Genomic DNA, 16,362 nt, shown 5'->3' on the forward strand with positions numbered 1-16,362 from the left:
GTTTATGTAACCTTTCCTGGTAAGTGAGACCTTCCATTCCTCATGCATCCAAAAATGTTGTTTTCTTTAGCTGCAACTGCTTGTTAGCAGATTATAAAATAAAAGGACAGGGTAAAGAGGCACCCAGGTGTAATAAAACTACGTTAAAAACAATAAAATAGAAAAAAGTGAGGTTGCTTACCTCGATAAAAACAAATTCATATATTGAATGAGTTTTTATTATGCACTGGCAATGTATTTTGTGGGTATGTGCCCACTTCCTCAGGCAAAATACAAATGCCAGAGTGCGTTAATAGCCGCAAGTGAGGTGCCGCTCTTGCAGCTATTAGCACACTAGCACTTATATTTGGCCTGAGGAAGTGGGCATGTACCCACGAAACGTGTTGCCAGTGCATACTGATAATTAATTCAGTATATGAATTTCTCTTTATCGAAGTAAGCCACCTCACTTTTTTTATTTTATTGTTTTTTATGTAGTTTTATTACACCTGGGCACCTCTTTACCCTGTCCTGTGCCTTTACCCTCCATTTTGGCTGCGACTGGCTGAAGTTACAGGACCCGGTACTGAAGAGGGGGGAAGACTGAGGATGGCGGCATAGGAGCGATCTGTGCGCATGGGGCTGGAGTAAGCCCCAGGTATGTATAAAACTTTTAATTTAAGTCAACTCTGGTACACTTTAACCCAGCATAGTTGGAGTATACCTATATTGTTTCTACGTGACCACCTTTTATTGCTATTATGATTATGAAGCACAGTACGTGTTGTGAACTGCTGTTAATATCTGTTAATTATTATTGTTAAAGGTAATACTGAGTTAATTCACAAAATTTGCTAACATTGTATATTTCGGTGCTTCAATAAACTTTTCTTTGTTGCAAAAAAAGAAAGTATCTAATATTTAAATCCGTGTTTCGATGGCATGTAGGTGAATATACACATGCTGCTGCCAGGTCACGGAAGGCGCACCAGCAAGGATGAAGAGAAAAGTCACTGACAGAGAGGAGCGCACTGTCTGGACATGTGAGCAAGCGCCACTACAGTCATTGGGAAATCTGCACTTGCATAAATCCTGCTTTCAAAGCTTTACTGTACTTCTAATTCAGCGGGTGTTTGTGGTGTTCTGAGAGCTAAAGCATTATACTGGGCTCTGCTGCTGCTATACTCTGCAAGGCCCATGGTAGGGGGAGGAGGATAGCTTGGGGGTAGACCTGATGTCAGGCCAGGGTTGGGGTAAGTGAGGTAGACCTGGTGGGAGACCTGATGCTGGCCTAGGGTGGTGGGAGACCTGACAGACCTGGAGACAGCTGAACACCTGGAGGGAGACCTGACAGCTTGGGGGAAGACCTGATGCCGCCCCTAAAGATCCAGAAGACTCCCCTGCATCCGGAAGATGAACATGGTTTAGAATATTTTGTTCTCTGTTTTCTCCCCCTCTAAACCATGGTACATCTTATGGTCAGGTGCGTCTTATGGAGCCAAAAATACAGTATATCAGACATAGCAATAAGTTTGGCTGGCTGTTTTAACAAAATAAATAATTAATAATGTAAAACTGAGATTTACTAACTTCAGCAGTGAGCATCCGATTAGGACAGTTATTAGTTGTGGTAAAGATGAGTCTCAGACCAGTTTCCAGCTGTGGAAGTATTAATACAGCCGAGTCTGCATACCTAAACAGGAAAAAAGTGATGTCAAAGAGCAACAATTTTAAAACTGAACAAAATGAGATAAATTACTATCTAATCCAATCAGTACTCAGTGACAGCAGGCAGTACTATTGAGGTATTTTTTCCCATGGTTAAAATTAAATTGCTTTCCAGGCTGCCATGCTGATCCTATGCTCCTAATATCTTCAGAATTAATGACCAAGAATTAGTAGTAAAATCAGCTGATCTCCCTACACAGCGCAGATGGGATGTCACATGGTGGGCGGGGTGAGTGGGGAGAACAAATCTATCGGCCATCGCTCAGCAAACTTGATCTGCCGGGTGGACTGCCACCTGGGTGGTAGTCGGGGTCTACTGTACGCACGATGGATTATCAGCAGAAGTGGCTGTTATTGGCTGCCTCAGCTGACTTTAATCTAGCATGTGTACAGACCTTAAACCAGTGTTGCCAACCGTCTGTGAATTTACGGATTGTCAGTAAATAATGTGTCAATTTTCCCTGCCCGTGAAATCCGTAGCTGTGTTGCTGCTGTCTGTAAAAATACACAGGCGGGGGGCCGGGCTTCCAGCCGGGGAGTCCTTGCCTTACAGCAGAGACAGAGCTGACAGAGATTACAGTCAGTCTCCTCTCTCTTTACAGCCAGCCAATCGCAGCCCAGATTCCAGCCTTGGTCCCTCCCAGCCCCCTCTATCGTTTCTGCCAGTCAGGCTCCGGGTCTGCCTCCGCCTCTCTCTCACTAGCATAGCAGTAGGAGGAACGTGAGACAGGTCAGAGCTCACGTGTTTGCAGTGCAGCCAGCCAGCAGAATGAGTGCCAGCCAGAGCAGCGTCCCACAGTCCCAGCACAGAAAGGTTTGTGCTGAATGATTTTCTACACTCCTCTGCCGTTGTCTGTAGTTGCTGGCTGCCTTGTCCCACGTGCCGAAAGTAGGTCTCTCTCCCTGGGGAGAGGCAGGAACTGTCTCTCCATGTGAGTCTCCCCCCATTGGATTGCTTTTGCTGCATTCATTAGCTCTCTGGTCTACAGAGAGACTGTGTTTAACACACAGGAATCATGGGGGGGGGGGGGAGGGAGCCTTTTTATTGGCATAGATGCTCCAGCCATAGCCTGGGTCAGCTTGTTAACGAAAACCTGAACTGAAAATTAAAAGTCAAAATAAACATACACAAGTCATACTTACCTCCCGTGTAGTCTACTCCTCAATCTCTTTCTCCTCTCCCGAGTCCTGTTTGTCCACTGTGATCAAGGGAATTCTCCGTCCTCCATTTTGAAAATGGCCATTACCCCATAATAGCTTTCTGGTCAGCGCACTGTTAAACTGTAACATCGCCCACTTGAGCCATAGGGAAACATGGACATTACTTGGCACAGCTGTTGTCCTCTCAGCTATAACTGACAGCAACTGATATATTTCATTTCTGACAAAATGTTGTCAGAACTAGAAGGGATCATTATCAGAAGGAAATGGTGAGCTTCTGAGAGGAACTGAGGGCAAGGTAACTATGTAATGTTCATTTGAAGTTACCTCATGTGTTAATTTTAAATAATTTTACTCAGTACTGGTTCCCTTTAAGTCAGCTCCCCTCCTGCAGCTTTTTCCCCTCTCCTTAGAAAGGATACTAGAGGTCAAAACGTTTGGGGGGAGCAGACATATACTGTTACCTGTGCTGATGCCTACTGCTCACAGCCACCCCCCCTCCCCCCTGTAACTCATCTGAAAGCCCCCGGGATCCTTTTTTGATGAGGATCCCAGGGGCTTTTAGGTGAGTTATGAGGGGCTGAGAGGTGAATGGGGAGAGCGACGGGGATCAGGACAGGTAACAGTATATGCCTGCTACCTGTTTTTCCCTCTGGCATCCTTTAATATCTATAAAACCTAAAGGCACATACCCACAATATGACTTTTGTTGGGATTTTGCTTGCAACCCATGATTTCTCGTTCATGCCTGTCGTGCGCCGCTCTGTGTTCCCGTGGTAGAAAGATGGATTAAGGAACACTCATTTGTTGTATCGTGTCGCTGTGGGTTCCCTGATCCATCTTCCGGTGAGCATGTACCTTTTAAAGGGATTCTTTAGTTAAAAAAAAAAAAAAAAGATATTTTAACTTACCTGGGGCTTCTTCCAGCCCCCTGGACTCCACAATGTCCTCCTGATACTCTCTGGCCAGCCATGGCGACCTCCACAAAGCTGGCCTGTCGCAGCCAGTCTGTGGCTACTGGGCCACACGCACCCTGTGCCACACGCACCCTGGTTTCACTTCTGGCGCTGGGAGTGTTCTGCGCAGTAGCGAGTTACGTGTACTACACATGCGCAGAATGTTCCCTGCCACAGGAGCGCAACTAGGGTGCGCACGACTCGGGGCCGCACATGCGCAGTGGAGTCGCCACCGCTGACTGGAGGGTATCAGGAGGACGTTGTGGGCATTGAAGTCCAGGGGGCTGGAAGAAGCCCCAGGTAAGCTAAAATCTTTTTTTTTATTTGACTTAAAATTCCCTTTAAGTTTCCTTTCACTGGTGCCTGCTGAGATGACGCACACGCAAGCATATATATACTTACCTGGGGTTTCCTCCTGTAAGCCTATCTCTGTGTTCTCCCGAGCCATTCTGGCAACAACCACTGTCAGCACCAGTAGTCGGGTACTACAGCACATGCGCGGCCCTGGCCATGTGTCTCCTTGTTCACATTCCTGTGGCGAGCAGCGTACTGCACCTGCAAAGTTAGTTAAAGCTTGTAACTACTAAGGCACAGAATGCTCCTGGCCACGAACGCAACCAAGGTGGTGCACGGCCAGGGCTGTGCATGTGCAGTGGTCCTTTACCGGAGCTGTTTGCTGGAGAATAGACCAGGCCAGATGGACACCATGGAAACATGGATTACAGGGGCCAGGAAGAAGCCACAGGTTCAGATAGTGTAAAAAATGTAATTAAAGTACCACTGAATTGGCACCAAAAAAGGTGATGTTTTACTTACCTGGGGCTTCTTCCAGAACACTATAGTCTTTCAAGTCCCTCACTGTCCCCTGGGTCGCTTACTTGTTGCCTGCTCTAAAAGCGCTACGACTAGAGCTCTAGTTGCAGCTACTGCACATGCCCAGTCTTGGCGTCTGTGGGCCTCCTTGATTGTGCTCCCATCACCAGGAGCAGAACCCATGTGCACACGGCACAGTACAATTCTATTGGGAACCACGTGAGCGCACAATGCTCCTGGCAAGTGTTTTTGGTGGGCATTATTTTTTGTAGGAAAGGGGGGCTACAGCAAACTTTTTGCTGAACAGGCCCACTTACACCACTGCTAAGTTCATGTACATATTGTTCCACCCATGACCACGCCCATGTTCTATTACATGGCCACGCCCATTTTTCGGCGCCGCAGGGTTTGTGTCAGTACAAAAAATCCTTTGTCAGTAATTTTTTATATCTTTGTCAGTAAAAATTGAAAGGTTGGCAACACTGCCTTAAACTGGTATGAAACTCAGCATTTCTTCGAAGCTCTAAAAGATTGTTTACAGCAAAAAAAAAAAAAAAAAAAAATGTACTACCAACACTGATAACCAGTGGCGTACCTGCCACAAGGCTGCAGGTACTCACAGCACCGGGTGTAGCTATGGTTAGGGGTGCCATTGTGGTGCTCAGCCACTCTGTTCTTTCATCTGGGACCTTTTTTCATAGTTTGAGCAACATTTGGGAAAATAGCAGCAGGCAGTGCAGGGGACTGTAATTCTTCCTGCACTAGATGTAGCACCCCTCCCCCTTCCTGTCTCATGGGAAATGTGTCTCCTTGCTCTACACACAGCCTGCAGTGAGTGAATGTGCAGAGCAGCAGGGTGAGTAGAGAGAATGATTGCTGCAGCTGGGACATTAGCAGGGAGAGGTAGCAGGATGGGTGCTTCAGAAGTTTCCTGTCATTAGTAGCCATGTGCACTGGCTGCTGTAATACCAGAGTGCTCTAGACTATTGATTATTTATCCTGATCACAGTAATTAATCAATAATGCAGGGCAGTCTGCTGTTGCAGAAGACAGTGATACAGGTGCTAACAGCCGACTTATGTAGTGAGCAGAGAAGCAAGCTCCAGGCAATTCAGATTAGCTTAATTGCAGGTAATCATATCTCTTTTCTCAGCTCCCCCTCCCACCCTGTTGACTTTCCCCATGACCCTTTCCTCATTTCAAATTTCATTGGCTTCTTTTAACAGCATGTCCCTGCTAAACAGCGCTGGTGATGTCTGCAGTCCTGGTTAGAGGTCTTCCTGCCATTTCTCCTCTCCTATCACGCTCTCTGTCCTGTGTCTCTATCTCTTTACCCACTCCCCCCTTCCTCCTATGCATCCCCCTCTTTTGTTTGTCCCCCTTTTCTGACTGTCCTCAAAGGAGCTCACAATCTATTGATACAATAGTCATAGTCTAATGTCCTATCATATTATTATTGTGTACCACAAAGATCACAGAGGCCTGCACCTTCCATCCAAGGGTTTAATTCCACAATGGTGACAGTGTTACAGTACAATCTGCTTCATTTCGGCTATATGCTAAAGCCTTACAACATTCATGCAAACATGGGAAAATCTTACGTATCCATGGTGTGGGTGGTCATTGGGTAGGAGGTGGGTGGTGTTCACAGAAGGTGGCGAGCAACGGCCGTTTCGCATCTCCAGATGCTTGGTCACTCTGCTTACCACTCAAAGAGGAGGCCGTGAGCTTCCGGCATCATGTCGGGGCATAGGTCCTGCCCCTTCCGGTAGCGTCACTTCCTCCGTGCTAGAGCCGGTCGTCCTGGAAACAAAGACACAGTCTGGCGAGCTGGAGAGGCGGGGATTAGTGTCCCACCTTAAACCAATAGGCTAGCCTGCTACTATTAACATCCGCTTCCGCAGTGGTTACAGCGTAACACAGTGTGTGGTTACCTAGCAACCAGTGCTCAAAGAAGGCACATGTTCAGCCAAGGCATCCATTGAACATCACGCTTGTGTACGACCAATATACAAGGAAAGCCTTCTTCCCAGTGCTGTGACACGGCTCCCAGGGCAACCAGGAGTGAGGTGACTCAATAATAAAATCTATAACAGTGATAATAAAATCAAAATAAAAAAACAGGGAATTACATCGTAGCATTATTACAACCATCATATTGATATTTCTAGGAGGGCTGGCATGCGGTTCCATAATTTCCTGTCTAGTGGGATATTTGTTTGTTAATCACCTAGAGATCCAAATTATTAAAGAGACCGCATCCGCTGGTCATTTCAATACACACCTCTAGATCAAACATAGATCTCAAGAGTGGGTCTCCTAAGGCGACAACAAACTCCCACTGCCATGGTACATAATGAAAGGAGACACCCTCATAACATATTAACTTTCAGCTATACTTTTATCCATAAACAGGAGACCTGCCAAGTGGAAGTCGTTTTCTAGCCTCAATCAAAAGGTTACTACAGTCAAGCAAACAGACTATCGACTTCTCATAACAGACATGATTCTTTGGGGAAAAGTAGAACAAAGGAAGAGAAAGAGCGCTCTCTGGTGCATTAACCTTTTTAATCTTTCTCTCTTACGCAAGGTAAAAAATAAAACGTACACAATATAAGTATCAATAAAACTTGTCACACTCAAGGTGTATATCACCATGCTACCGTAGTGGCTACCGGACCTCCGGATTCCCGCTGCTACAGGCCACAGAGTGGAGGCGATCAAGCAGGCGACAACACCTCCAGGGCATGGTGATATACACCTTGAGTGTGACAAGTTTTATTGATACTTATATTGTGTACGTTTTATTTTTTACCTTGCGTAAGAGAGAAAGATTAAAAAGGTTAATGCACCAGAGAGCGCTCTTTCTCTTCCTTTGTTCTACTTTTCACTAGCATAATACTTTGGTCCCAGAGTATACCGGAGCAGCTCCTGGTGGATGACCTGGCGTATCATTGTGGTTCGATCATTGTTTGAGCGCAGTGGAACATCGTGTGTGTATGAGTCTTTAGGGGTCTAGCATACAAGAAAGTTCAGTTTTATCATTAAGTCCCAAGGGGCCCATTGCCTCAGTTTTCAAGATTAATCTTGTTTCTCTCCTCAACAATAGTCTTTCTCTGTCCCCCCCTCTGCGGGGTATCTCTTGTTTCTTACGACCATCGACCAGTTTGAGTGTATGGCCTTCCCAAAATTTTGGGATGCATTAAAAAAGGAAATAAAACCTCAAGATACTAGCATAATATTGCCCCTGTTTAACTCTCTAGTAAGGCTACATCTGGAATATGGAATTCAGTTCTGGGCACCACATTACAAAAAAGATATTGCACTTTTAGAGCAGGTGCAGAGATGAGCAACAAAATTGATACGTGGGATGGAAGGTCTCACTTACCAAGAAAGGTTAGATAAACTGGGTTTATTTAGTCTAGAGAAAAGACGCCTTAGAGGGGATCTAATTAACATGTATAAATACATCAGAGGGCAATATAAAAGCTTGGCGGATGAGCTTTTTGTCCTTAGGCCTTCTCAAAGGACTAGAGGACCTGATCTGCGCATGGAGGAAAAACATTTTAGCCATTTATTTAGGAAAGGGTTCTTTACAGTAAGAGTGATTAAGATGTGGAATGCATTGCCACAGGAAGTAGTTATGGCAAACTCTATACCTGCATTTAAAGGGGGCTTAGATGCTTTCCTTGCGTTGAAAGACATCCATGGCTACAATTATTAGGTAATGCCTAATGATGTTGATTCAGGGATTTTATCTGATTGCCATCTGGAGTCGGGAAGGAATTTTTTTCCCTATTGGGGCTAATTGGTCCATGCCTTTTTTCAACCCAAATAACTATGTAACTATGTAACTATGAGAGCCAGGAAACAGGCTAGGAGCACCTCATTAGCTCCAAAGGAAAGAGACGACGGAAGCACCGGGAGAACGACATTTACGTTCGACTATTCTTCCATGGCCAACCGAATTAGGAAGGCCATACACTCAAACTGGTCGATGGTCGCGAGAGACCCAGATTTGGTGTCGATTGCACACACGGTCCCTAGAGTGGCCTTCAGACGTGCTCCCACTTTGGGTAGCATACTGACCAGCAGTGAGTTTATCTCGCCTAAAAATAAGGACTGGCTGAGTGCCACCTTAACCTCTGGAAATCATAAATGTGGCCGATGCAATTGGTGTGAGAAGTTGAACATTTAGCCGCATCTACACGCGTAGATGCGGCCGCGATGCTTCTTATCAATCGAGCCGCTAATGCGGCTCGATTAATAAGATCCGACAGGACGGATCTTGCTTCCGCCGACTCCCTGCTCGCTCCCCGCTAGGGGACAAGGGCAGGGAATCGAGCGGACGATAAGCGGCACAGCGCGGGGACGAGCGGGAATCGAGCGGGTATTGATGCCGGCGCACGCGCGGCAAACAGGGACGCGGCGGGCACGCGGAAGAGGCAATCGAGCCGCCGGATCGCTGCAATGTCCCATCGTGTAGATGGGGCTTTTAAGGGAATATCAGAGTGGGCAAGGAAATGATACAGATAAAAGAGTTTTTTACATGCCAAACTGAATTTGTAGTGTATGTTTTGTTATGCCCCTGCAACCGATTTTATATTGGGCAGACAACCAGACCGATGAAAATAAGATTTGGGTAACATATTGGCTCCATAAAATCGGGAAAAGGTTGCACACAATTAATAGATCACATGAGAAAGGAACATGGTACTGAGAGATTAACATTAAGTTTGCAGCCCTAGCGAAACAAGAGATACCCCGAAGAGGGGGGGACAGAGAAAGACTATTGTTCATGAGAGAAACAAGATTAATCTTGAAAACTGAGGCAATGGGCCCCTTGGGAATTAATAATAAAATGGAAATTTCTTGTATGCTAGACCCCTAAAGAATCATGTCTGTTATGAGAAGTCTGATGTTTGCTTGACTGTAGTAACCTTTTGATTGAGGCTAGAAAACAACTTCCACTTTGCAGGTCTCCTGTTTATGGATAAATGTATAGCTGAAAGTTAATATGTTATGAGGGTGTCTCCTTTCATTATGTACCATGGCAGTGGGAGTTTTTTGTCGCCTTAGAAGACCCACTCTTGAGATCTATGTTTGATCTAGAGGTGTGTATTGAATTGACCAGCGGATGCGGTCTCTTTAAATAATTTGGGTCTCTAGGTGATTAACAAACAAATATCCCACTGGACAGGATTTTATGGAATTGCATGCCAGCCCTCCTGGAAATGTCAATATGATGGTTGTAATAATGCTACGATATAATTCACTGGGGAGAAGGCTTTCCTTGTATTTTGGTTGTACACAAGCGTGATGTTTAATGGATGCCTTGGCTGCACATGTGCCTTCTTGGAGCACTGGTTGCTAGGTAACCACACGCTGTGTTACGCTTAACCACCGCGGAAGCGGATGTTAATAGTAGCAGGCTAGCCTATTGGTTTAAGGTGGGACACTAATCCCCGCCTCTCCAGCTCCCCGGACTGCGTCTTCATTTCCAGGACGACCGGTTTTAGCACGGAGGAAGTGACGCTACCGGAAGGGGCGGGACCTATGCCCCGACATAATGCCGGAAGCTCACGGCCTCCTCTTTGAGTGGTACGCAGCGTGACCAAGCATCAGGAGACGCGAAACGGCCGTCGCTCGCCACCTTCTGTACCCACCACCCACCTCCTACCCAATGACCACCCACACCATGGATACGTAAGATCCACCCATGTTTGCACGAATGTTGTAAGGCTTTAGCATATAGCCGGAATGAAGCAGATTGTACTGTAACACTGTCACCATTGTGGAATTAAACCCTTGGATGGAAGGTGCAGGCCTCTGTGATCTTTGTGGTACAGATTGAACTGTTTTTTCTTGCATATTGTTTGCGGAGCACACGTCCAGTGACAGCAGGTACTTAAGGCTACTGCAGCCAGTTGGTCAGAGAGGAATTATGCCAGTGTGGCCTTTCACTAAAGTTCACTTTTTTCATGGAATGTGCCACACTTTTGCACTTTTGCTCTGTTGAAAACTACATATTATTATTATATATGTACAGTGCTGCCCATAATTATTCATACCCCTGGCAAATTTTGACTTAAAATTACTTTTATTCAGATAATAAGAAGCTGTACAAGAGGCATTATTGTGGAAAAAAAAACATTTCTCAGCTTTTATGTACATTTGAGCAAAAAGTGTCGAGTCCAAAATTATTCATACCCTTCACAAACTGTCACAGTCTGTGGGAAGTTCTAAAGTTCTATACCATTCCAAATAGTCCAAGCTGTTATAAAGCATCATAATTACCTTGATTCATTGGGAACAGCTGTGTTAATCAACTCAACAGGTGAAAAGCAGCAACAGATCTCTGCAGTTGGTTTGTGAGCTGTCAAGGTTAAGACAAAGGAGCTCAATGCGGCTGCGCATTGTGGTTGCTCACAAGGGCTACAAGGCCTTTTCTAAATGTTTTCAAGTTCCAGTGGCTACAGTGCAATTTAAAAATACAAGATGTTCCGCACTGTGGAAAATCTCAGAGGACGTGGTCGGAAGCCAAAAGTGGCACCTGTGCTGGCCAGGAGGATAGTGAAAGAGGTGAAAATGAATCCAAGGATCACCACCAAGGCCATCCTGGCGAATCTGGTGATGGCAATGTCTCAAGGCAGACAATCCAATGTTCACTGCACACTGCTGGATTCCATGGATGCACACCAAGGAGGACACCACTTCTCCAGATAAGGCACACAAAAGCTCGCTTGGCCTTTGTAAATGCTCATCTGGACAAAGAAGAGGACTCCTGGGCTTCCGTGTTATGGTTAGATGAAACAAAAATTGAATTGTTTGGTCCTTCATTTGGCGTATAAAAGGAGAAGCCTTCAACCCAAAGAACACCATCCCCACTGTCAAACATGGTGGTGGGAACCTAATGCTTTGGGGGTATTTTTCAGCCAATGGACCAGGGAACCTAATCACAGTAAATGGCACCATGAAAAAAAGAGCAATACATAAGGATTCTCAACAACAACATCAGGCAGTCTGTAGAGGAACTTGGCCTTGGCCACCAGTGGACATTTCAGTATGACAATGACCCAAACAAAACACACAGCAAAAGTGGTGAAGAAATGGTTAGCAGACAACAACATTAACGTTTTGGAGTGGCCTAGCCAGAGTCCTGACTTAAATCCAATTGAGAATCTGTGGAGGGAGCTAAAGTTCAGGGTGATGGCAAGAAGACCCTCCATCCTGAAAGATTTGGAGCTCATTACTAACAATGAATGGGCAAAAAAACCTGTGCAGATATGCAAAAATCTGGTCTACAATTATAAGAAGCATTTGATTGCTGTAATAGCCAATAAAGGATTTTCTTTTGATTATTGAGAAGGTTATAAATATTTTTGGACTGGACACTTTTTGCTCAAATGTAAATAAAAGCAGAGAATTTTTTCCCCACAATAATGCCTCTTGTACACCGTCTTATTATCTTTTGAGAGACACCTATGTCATTTCCCGTCAAAAAATGACTTGCTGGTTGAACAAGTCAAAATTTGCCAGGGGTACGAATAATTATGGGCAGCACTGTATATAGTACTGACACCTTCTGCAGCACCGTGTAGAATGCAGTGTTTCATAACGGTTAGCTCTGTCAACATCCTGACGACTCCTTTTCCCCCAAAATTTGCTAAAACACACTCGGCACCCCAACCCGTCACCCCTCCCATCAAAAAAATGGTTGTTTGGGGATGGGGGGTCTGTAAATAATCAGCACCGGGTGTCAAATTCCCTAGGTACGCCACTGCTGATAGCAGAACAGCATTCAAACAGTTAAACACAGCACTTTTCTCTTCAGTGGGAAGGTTAGAGCCATTGCTGAACTTGAGGAAGTGATTACAATAGTAGCTGATGAGAAAACAAACAAGATAATATACACACTGCTAGCAGTGTTTTATGCCTGGTACACACCATGCAATTTTCCTCCTGATAGACAAAGTGAATCGATAATTTTCGACAGGTCCGATCTGATTTCAAATAGATTTTCTGGTCAATTTTCCGATCACTTCTATACAAAATAAATCAGAAAAACTATCAAAAATCAGATCGGACCGATCAGAAATGATCGATTTGAACCACCTGACAGGAAATTGCATAGTGTGTACCAGGCATTAGCTGAATATAATCCAAAAGTGTACACAGGAGAAGACACATTCTCACTGTACATACAAATACAGCAGTTATGCAATAAATTACAATACCCTAATGCAGTGATCTGCAAACTTGGCTCCACAGCTGTTAAGGAACTACAAGTCCCACAATGCTGAATAAAAATAAAAATAAATAAATGTTTTTGCATATTACAACTGCAAATAGCAAGAAAGCAGGTTTGCTATACTTTATTTAACCTAGTGTATATCTGTCTGAAACGTCTCGAACAACATACTGTATATATCTGGAACATTACATAAACATTACATAAATGTAATGGTATAAAAAAATATTGCCTCAATTGCCAACAAGCATAGGACCTCCTGTTCAGCTGCAACCAGCTTATCATGTATACTCTAACTCTGATATTATTGTATATGCAAAATGTAATATACTGTTACCCTATTTATATTCCCTTTCTTTCTCCTGCAGACAACATGGTCATTTTTTGTGTCTTTACTACAGTTTCTGTGGCTTATGATTTTTGTTGTTGTTGTGGGGTTTTAATTTTCATTTAATATATAGACAAGCAATTATTAAATTTTAATCATGTGTGTAGTACATTCAAAGAGGCATAACACAGATATTTGTACACATCCAGGAAAGCATAGATAACTCCCAAATCGTAGAAATAGCCTTGGATAATTGCTTTTTAAACATTCTTTGCAGAAGTGCTCTATAATAAGTTACTTTCCAAGTGTATGCAACTCTCCAGATTTTACTGAAGGAAAAGATTTGCTCTGTTTTGCTGCTAATGCTCTGTATTATGGCTTCTTACCTATAAATTAGGGATGCAAAATGTATTCTCATCTATCTTACATCTAACAGGGTTTCAGAGGGCAAGATAGTGGGAATCCATTCTATCAGTGAATGTATTCTCCCTGCAACACTTGTTTAAAGAATCAGTTCACACGAACTAGGATAATACAATGAGCCCATTTACCGGCCTTGTCGGAATGCTGCGATTCCCTCTTTCCAGAAGGGGACCATGTTAGCCAGAACAAGTCTGGATTCTTCTAATAAACTTTCAGACACAGACAGTACATCTTCCCCAAGCTCTGTGGAAAATAAGCAGAATAAAATCATAATAGGATTATTATTACTATAAAATTCAGTAACTGCAATAGCTACAGTTGAAAAGCATCCACATGACAAACAAAGATTTGGCGTATTAATACAAAAAAAAATAAAAATCACCAAATTATTCCAATGAACATAAGGTATTAAGGCGATAGTTCAGGCTCATGGTCTTGTTAAAGGATACTATTTGAATTCTATTATTCAATGCACAAAGTTTTGCGTGTTGCACATAAACCATTTTTGCATTGTTCCTTTTTTAATTACTTTGAAGTGCTAATTTCCTGCACTAATGTTGGATACTACTTGGTTGTACAATGCAGTCTATGGCCTCAATTCACTAAGCTTTATCAAACGTTTAAAAATTGACCTCATGGGTAAAATCTAATTTTGAATTCACTAAGGTGTTATAGATTTAATGAACATTTTATCGATAAAACATTCGATAAATATATAACACCTTAGTGAATTCAAAATTAGATTTTACCCATGAGGTAAATTATTAAATGTTTGAAAAAGTGTTTGATAAAGCTTAGCGAATTGAGGCCTATGAGTTTTCCAAACTCCTTCTCCTATCCCATCATCACTCACAGTATTTAGGCCAGAAAGTGACTAGGAGCGATTTTCTGAGCACTTTGGGATTTGAAAACTCTTGCTAATGTAATGCCTTGGGTGTGATCTCACTTGAGCGATGTGATTTTACAAAAATCTCCGTAGTATTGCATTAGAAAGAGCTTTTTCAAATCACTGGCAATTAGAAATAGCTCCTAGTGGGTTTCTGGCCTCAGTCTGTGAATAAACAGCTTACCTTGCCCACCTCCTCCCCATGCTCCACAAGAGGAAGCAGAGTGTCAAGTAAAGGCTCTGTGTGGAGCAAGAAACTCGCACACTGCTAGCAGTTCCATACTTTGTCCACAGATCTCTGGGTCATGTGACTGGCTTTTCCAAAGAGGATTTCTCCGGAACAGCTGAGTAAAATCTGAAAACTTTAATGGCATAGGCCTCAATTCGCTAAAGGCAGCTTGGTAAAATTATTTAGTTTGGTAAAATACCGCATTCTGTATTTTAAAATTTGTTTCCACATTCACAAAATATTTGCTGCATGAGGTCTAAGTTCAACAATTTACTGAACAAACGTGCTTCGATTCACTAAGCCCTGCTCGGTAAGTCTCACTTACCAGCTGTGGAGCAGGTCAGTGCTGAGGCAGGAAGCTGTGTGTATGAGTTGGGTTTTTCTGTCCAGTGCAGGGGTCAGGAACCTTTTTGGCTGAGAGAGCCATAAACGCCACATATTTTAAAATGTAATTCCTTGCGAGCCATACAATATGTTTCAAACTGGGACAGTAGGGCTCACGTCCATGTTGCCATGGTGATGTGTATACAGTTGTTTCGCAGGGCAGCGGAAGTGTCGGACGCGTCTTCAGTTTCTCTTGGGTTTCAGCAACATCAGCAATTTCCCCGAGAGCTAGACAGGAGAAATACAGACTAACAGCTTGTACAATTAGCTAGCTGACTTGGGGTTGATTCACTTTGTAGGACGAGATCCCCACACTTTGGCCCAATAGGCTGTCTGTCAAGTGACAGGCAGCCTATGACAGGCAGCCTATTGGGCCAATCAAAGTGCTGGGATCTCGTTCTACAAAGTCACTGGACCTGACACAGTCCAGAGTGGGACAATTTGAGCAGCTGTTCGTTTTGGGATAGCGTGAGTAAGTTAGTAGTGCATGTTACAGCAGTAACGTGCACCACTTTGAAAGTTTTACTTGCGCTGCCACACTAAGCTGTGCTGCTTGAGCAGTGTAGCTTAGTGAATTGACCTCTACTGATTTGTATGTGAGCCAGATGTAGCCATCAAAAGAGCCACATATGGCTCCCGAGCCATAGGTTCCCTACCCCTGATCCAGTGCATCCCTTTAGATGTGGCACAGCCACCAGGGGGAGCTGTTCTGCATATCAGTATACAGATTTTCCCATCTAAAGGGATGTAGAAAAGCCTCATAAAATGTCTCTTTCCCCTGCTCTGCTTCAGTGAAGTCCCATCTTCAGTGAAGTCCCAGAGTGTCGGACCAAATCAGGATGAGAAGCAGGGTTGTGTGGCTTTCTCTACTGGCTGCCTGGCTCTTCCTATAGGCAGTCTGTCAATGACACTTTTTGCTCAAATGTAAATAAAAGCTGAGAAATGTTTTTTCCACAATAATGCCTCTCTAGATTGCAACTATGTCAGTCTGGAAGCGGTTAAAATATCTACCTGGAAAAACTTGCATTTCTTCTGCATTGTGAAAAGCAACATATGGACGGTGAAAGAGGGATGCTCCAGTATTACTGAGGTGATCCTGCAGGATCTGTCCTAAGCCTGCTGTCATTAGGAGAAGAACCGAGCAATATCTGAAGAAAATATTTTTGTTAATTAATAAAATGCAAAAATCTGACAATAAATGTGAGTAGGAAATACATAACAGCA

General features: G+C 43.8%; 1 protein-coding gene across 5 annotated transcripts in view; it reads right to left on the bottom strand.

Annotated features, from left to right (window-relative positions):
• Positions 1–16,362, bottom strand: part of ERMARD (ER membrane associated RNA degradation) — a 153,615-nt gene that overhangs the window by 70,576 nt on the left and 66,677 nt on the right. For all 5 annotated transcript variants that reach the window (XM_068231840.1, XM_068231841.1, XM_068231838.1 and 2 more), the window contains 3 exons: positions 16,150–16,286; positions 13,768–13,882; positions 1,570–1,672 (listed from right to left, as the gene is read on the bottom strand). In XM_068231840.1, the coding sequence (XP_068087941.1) occupies positions 1,570–1,672; positions 13,768–13,882; positions 16,150–16,286 (355 nt within the window). The remainder of the gene's footprint in view (positions 1–1,569; positions 1,673–13,767; positions 13,883–16,149; positions 16,287–16,362) is intronic.

Source organism: Hyperolius riggenbachi, chromosome 4 (assembly GCF_040937935.1).
Source record: "Hyperolius riggenbachi isolate aHypRig1 chromosome 4, aHypRig1.pri, whole genome shotgun sequence".
In the NCBI taxonomy this organism is placed as follows: Eukaryota; Metazoa; Chordata; class Amphibia; order Anura; family Hyperoliidae; genus Hyperolius; species Hyperolius riggenbachi.